The 6,000-nt window shown below is 32.6% G+C and overlaps 1 protein-coding gene across 1 annotated transcript; it reads right to left on the bottom strand.

The window, feature by feature from the left end:
- Window positions 1-3,141: 3,141 nt before the first annotated feature.
- LOC108461447 (cinnamoyl-CoA reductase 1) lies at window positions 3,142-5,588 on the bottom strand. The gene is made up of 6 exons (XM_017761288.2): window positions 5,302-5,588; window positions 5,025-5,197; window positions 4,750-4,935; window positions 4,487-4,649; window positions 3,636-3,822; window positions 3,142-3,447 (listed from the first exon to the last, which is right to left on the bottom strand). Exons 1-6 carry the CDS (start codon window positions 5,417-5,419, stop codon window positions 3,303-3,305), a joined length of 972 nt encoding a protein of 323 aa, XP_017616777.1. The 5' UTR covers window positions 5,420-5,588; the 3' UTR covers window positions 3,142-3,302.
- Window positions 5,589-6,000: the final 412 nt, after the last annotated feature.

Raw genomic sequence — 6,000 nt, 5'->3', positions numbered from 1 at the left:
TCTTTATCAACCCCCTTTTCTCACTCTTTGTAAAAAGAATACCACTTGTGAAATCCTCAAACCCCAATGCTTATAGTATGTTCATGTATTTATTTTTATAGTAGTTATAGGTTTTACCTTATTTGTTTCGAAATTCACATTTATATATAATTATTATGTGAATGAAATTAAAATTTTCAAAAATACATGACAACTTTCTAATTTTTACTTGTAAAATTTAAATTTATTACGTTAAAATGTGCTCTAAGAACCTATATTGTTTGTACATTTGAAATTTCATCTCTTTATTTTTATTTCAAAGAATTTATTCTTTTATTTTATGGATTTAAAATACAATCCCAATTGTTAAACCGTTAAATTCTTTTATTAAATTCAAGCTTATTACAAATGTTATTTTCTTGTTACATGATTATTAAAGGCAAATTTAGGGGGTGGCCTGGCCCCATCCCCCTAAAATGAAAATTTTATTATTTTAGCCATTTAAATTTTAAAAATTTTAAACTAATAAATTTAAAATTGTACTTTAGCCTCCCTTAAAATGATAAAATTTAATTTAAATCTTTAAAAATTATAAAGATATAAACAATTTAATTTTGGCCCCTAAAAATTTTTCATGGCTTCACCCTATTGATTATTAAGGTTTTTTTTTTGTAAAAAATCTAAAAAGAAAAAATACCAAATTCCTAAAACTAAAACTAAAAAGAAAAAAGAAAATACAAAGATTTAAGCTTATTTTAGCCTTATACTATCAATCTACCATATGAGAAGGGTACAAGAGAAATTTATTACAGATTAAGATTAGACCACTCCCATGGGATTTTATCCTTAAACTTTTGTCGGTAGAAACGCCAAGTAATTCTAAAGAAGGCTTAGCTTAGGTGTTCACATTAAATGATTGATAACTCGTATGGTTTTGATTGTAAATCAAAGTTGTGCGTCTGGCTTTTCGCAAACAAACAAAGACCATTAATATGATAATTTAATATATGATTAATGAGAATGATATTAAAAGAATAAAGCAACATTTAATTTTTAATTTAATTATTTCTTTCAAATTAATTGTTAATTTTTGGGATATTAATCTTTAAATTTAATAATTTTAATTTATATGATGACATTAATTCTAAAATTATACTACATTTATCACCTAAAAATTATATAAAATATTTAATAAACTATAATTAAGATTTAAAGGAAGTTGCCAATATCATCCTTATGGAATGCTTAAATTTTGTAATTGTGATCCCTCTTTTGCTCATAATATGTAAAGAAAATTAAGAGAAATTACTTAAGAAAGAATATGAATTAATATTATATAATCATATATTATCAATAGATTAGATAACTACATATCGTTTAAACTTTTTATGTTATACATATGATACAACATGAAATAATTTATAGGTAATCTTTCGTTAGGAACAACCCACGTGCAATCCTCTATTAGAGATTATAGTGACCCTTTGTTGAGGACAGTTCGTAGACGATTTATCGTGCATTTTGTCTAAATCAACTCCGAAACAACTTGTTACACACCTTTCATGATAAATTACATTAATTTTAGATAATATTTAATCATTTAATTTAGTAGAATCAAATATAAATTTATATTATTATTATTATTACTTTTTGAAAGCAACATCTATATTTAAGGTAGACAAGATAAATACGTGACTTTAGAGACTCAGCGCTGGTACTGTTTTATATTTTCAGCTTCTTTTTGTCATCTTGTGTTACAATGTCAATATTACATTTCCCACAGTTAGGTGCAAGTTTTGAATGACATTTAATGCGAGAGAAACCCCCAGAAAAGGAAAAAAGAAAACGATATTAATTTCCAAGAGATTGTTAATTATATATGAAAAGCAAAAAGCAATCTCTTCGACAACAAGAAGAATGTATATAGGGTGAATTAGGCACATGGGGCGGAGGGGGTTGGGGGGTTGTTCGGAGAACACGAAAGAATGAGAAATAGGCAAAGAAATTTGATTAGCAATAAGGAGAAACAAACAAGTGAGTGAGTTATGAAGGTGGACCCTTAGCTTGGCAGTTGGCAGCAGAAAGAAAAATTCTAAGGGGTGTCCCCTCTCCTCCCCTGTTGAAAAACTGTAGTTTTGGTCGCCGACACTATATCAGGCACCTGCACTACATACACTGCATTTCATTTATCTGACAAATACGCATTGCATGTTCTTCCCAATTTATCTTCAAATGCCGACTTCTTAATTTGGCGTTGCCTTCGCTTTTAGTCTGCTATTTTCAACACAAAGATGCTGTGGAAAAAAGCAAACGAGTGGTTGGACATGGAAATATTGGAAAAAGCAAGGATTATTCTGTCTGCAGAACTTTTGACTAAATGTATACTAGCTAGGAAAAATATGTATACATATATAAGAATTATTTTAAGATGAGAGGGAAGAGATTTCACATACATCCAACTTTGTCAACACTTGAAAGCATATACAAGTTGCTACTACACCAATAACTTGTTGGCATATGTGTATATAGCAATTTTTTATTTTTGAGGAGCCAGGGCCTTGCCAGCCCTATATCAACCTCTGAATGAATTTATTACATAACATGAATGTCTAAACTGTAATTTTTTTTTGAGTGCCTAAAATGAGAATTTTTATAGTCAAGTGACTATTTATATAATTTAGCCATTAAATAATTAATATATTAAGAAGAATAAAACCTATTTATGCTAAAAGTTTTCATTTTGTTAAAATTATGTACATATAAATTTTTAAAATATAAAGTTCAATATTTATATATATTGGTTAATTATGTTCCCATGGTTTAAAACTAGTGTAAACTAATTTTAAGAAATTAGAATAAGATCTAGGAACACTAATAGTGAGTCTAATCTTACCATTATTGATAATCTTGTACCAAACTTGAAAACAGGTGCTTGTGAAGTTGTACAATAAACATATTCACAGTGATAATTGCTTTAATCTAATTGTAAGTTTCAATCACAGTTTTTAACTTAGCAATGAGCCCCCTTTCAAGATATACGTTCCAGAATTTTCTTAATTATGGAGCTGAAGCTTAATTCATATGACCCTTTTTTTTTCTTAATTCCTCTTAGCCACGCAGGATTTCACCGTAACCAAAAAAAGAAGGAAGATAAAAATCAGATTTTCAGGGAGATTAGGTGACCCACTATCTTTTTTATCAAATATAAAGTATAGTTTTTACTCACTTCTCTCCCCTGAAATTATTCATACATGCCCTTTACTTATCGGTTCGTGGCCACACTCATCGGCTATACAGCACAGCTTTTAGTGTAGAAGACACATTCATGAAATAAAGCCCTTACTTTTTAAACTCTCAACCGCATCTCTGATTATCTGCTCCATGGGAATAAATTCCAACCCCAAGTCCATCAGCTTTTTACCTCCATTCTTAGCCCTTAACAGCCCAGGTTGAGTATCCCTTGGCAAACTATGCACATAAATTACGATTTAGAGTTAATTTTGACAGTAAAAAGTGTTACACCTCTATTAACAATTGAAAAAAAAAAAAAAAAAAAGAGGAAAAGAAAGATGATATTTGAAGGCAAATAGCATGAAAGTTTAAAAAGATACCAAAGTGCATTAATTTTATGGGTGCATAAAGCATGAACTTATTACCTGGGAATATTATATTCAGGGTAAAGTTCAGCAACCTTGGCCACGAAGTCACCATAGTGAGATAGAGCTTCAACGCACATGTGCCTTCCTGTTGCTGATGTGTTCTCATATACCAAAATGTGTGCTAACGCAACATCTTTGAAATGGACGGATCCAATGAAAAAGTCCTGATATGTCTCTGTGCAGCCTGCAACAAGAGAAACACTTAATAAATTCAAGCTTCCGGGAATATCAGAGAAGAGACTACTTAAATACAAAGCACACAACTCAAATCTTCATGATTGATATCCAATGACAAACTCATGATTATTCAATGTAAACATATTCATTTCCGGGTTTGGTTCCCCTCCATTACACCTTTAGGCATTAAATATCCAATACATGTTTAATTACCTTTCAGATTTTTATTTTTTTATTCAATGGATGGGTCTTACAAAATTGAATGTTCACCTTAAACCTTCCCACGCTCATTTGAAGCGTGATAAGTATAACAAGCTAATTCTGTCAAAAAAAAAATTTAAATTACAGCTCGTGCTAGTGACTCTTTTTTCATTTACATCTCAAGTTAGCATGTTTAATTCCCATTTCTAAGCAAAAAATTTCTTCAATACTTGACTATGAATGTTCCAGGATTAAGGTATAAACAAATTTCTTACATGTACATAACAGAACTAACATGGATTTTGTTGAAATGGATTAGCAAGCTAAGAGGACAAAATTCCATACATCCAGAGAGATGAAATTTAGGTCAACCAAATGCAACACATAGATGATAGAGCTACAGAATCATACTAAAGATTTACCCATTTCAACAAAAAATTCCAACAAAAAATGTTTGAGAAGAATATTACCTTGCAGAAGGCGTAACAACATTACCATGCTAGCATTAAGGTTTGGAGGAATATTAGGACCCATCACGGTGCCCGGATTCACAACCACCACATCCAGACCTTTCTCCTTGGAAAATTCCCATGCAGCCTTCTCAGCTAGTGTTTTGGAAATTGGATACCATAACTAGCGCAATCCACAACGATCAAAACCCACAATATATTAGCTAATATGGTTCATTTTAACATAGCCATTAGAGGAAAAAATATATAAAAATAATATTTACTTCATTTTGCTTGCAATACTCAATATCAGTCCAGCAATCCTCTGTTCTGATTTTATCAGCTGGCCAGTTTGGGCAGGGCCACATGGAGGAGATTGAAGACGTAACCACCACACGTTTAACACCAAGCTCTTTGGCAGCTGTCAGTACATTAAGCGTTCCTTTAATCGCAGGATCCAAAAGCTCCTTCTGTGAAAATAAACATCTTGAGAATAGTATAATCCACTCTTAAAATTGGAAATAACAGTAGTAATTGTATTAAGAGAGGCCGCACATACCTGAGGATCGTGAACTTGATCGACGCTGCATGGAGAAGCGAGGTGGAAAACACCAGCACAGCCATTGATTGCGGCGGCGAGTGAATCATAATCGAGGAGATCGATCTGGAAGAGGCGGAGACGTGAGTCTGCTCCTTCTAGAGCTTCTAGGTGCTTCGTTTCTTTCTCGTCCTCTGCCACAATGGAACAGTAGAGAAGATGGAATTAGCATCAAAATTAAAGCCACTGTGAAATGAAAGAAAAACAAACAAACAAACAAAAAAGCAAAAGAAGTAACTGAGATTTCTGACGGTCCCGTGGACGGTGTAGCCGCGAACAAGGAGGAGTTTGACAACCCAAGACCCAATGCTGCCGCTGGCCCCGGTTACGCAGACCACTTCTCCTTGCTTAGACATATCTCAACTGATTCTCTTCACTGCTCTGCCACTACACCAATATCAGTGAGCAACTGTCTTTTTCTTTCTTTTAAATTAATCAGTGAGTGACTGTGGAGTGTTGAAAGCTCGGGATTTTTTTTTTCCCCTTTGTTTGGTTTACACTTTTCGGGTTTAGTGAGTGGTGGTGGGCGGCTTTCTTGTATTAGAAGGCTTTTCCTGCAATTTGGGCTGAGGCCCGTTCTATGTTGATAGGGCATTGATTTGATGGATTATAATTTATAGGACATGTGTTTGTACCATATTGATATCGTAACTTGTGTCGTTTTAAATCTTTTCATACACACCTTAACCTCTAAAAGTAAGGCATTAGAGATTTTATTTCAACTTTTATGCCATTTTTACCAAGAGTTTTAGGATTTTAAGGAAGGTCTGGAAGAAAGCTTTTATTGCTAAAGATCGTGCTCGAGTGTTTGTCTTTGATTTTCCTTTACTAAAGATTTTAGGCTCTTTTAACAAAGATTTTAAGGAATAAGAACTTTAGGCTTTATATTGGGAATACCATGGCCAGTGTAGAGAGTTGCTTAGAAGGAGGGAGATGT

Source organism: Gossypium arboreum, chromosome 8, assembly GCF_025698485.1.
Source record: "Gossypium arboreum isolate Shixiya-1 chromosome 8, ASM2569848v2, whole genome shotgun sequence".
NCBI lineage: Eukaryota > Viridiplantae > Streptophyta > Magnoliopsida > Malvales > Malvaceae > Gossypium > Gossypium arboreum.
This window is presented reverse-complemented; position numbering and strand designations above follow the sequence as displayed.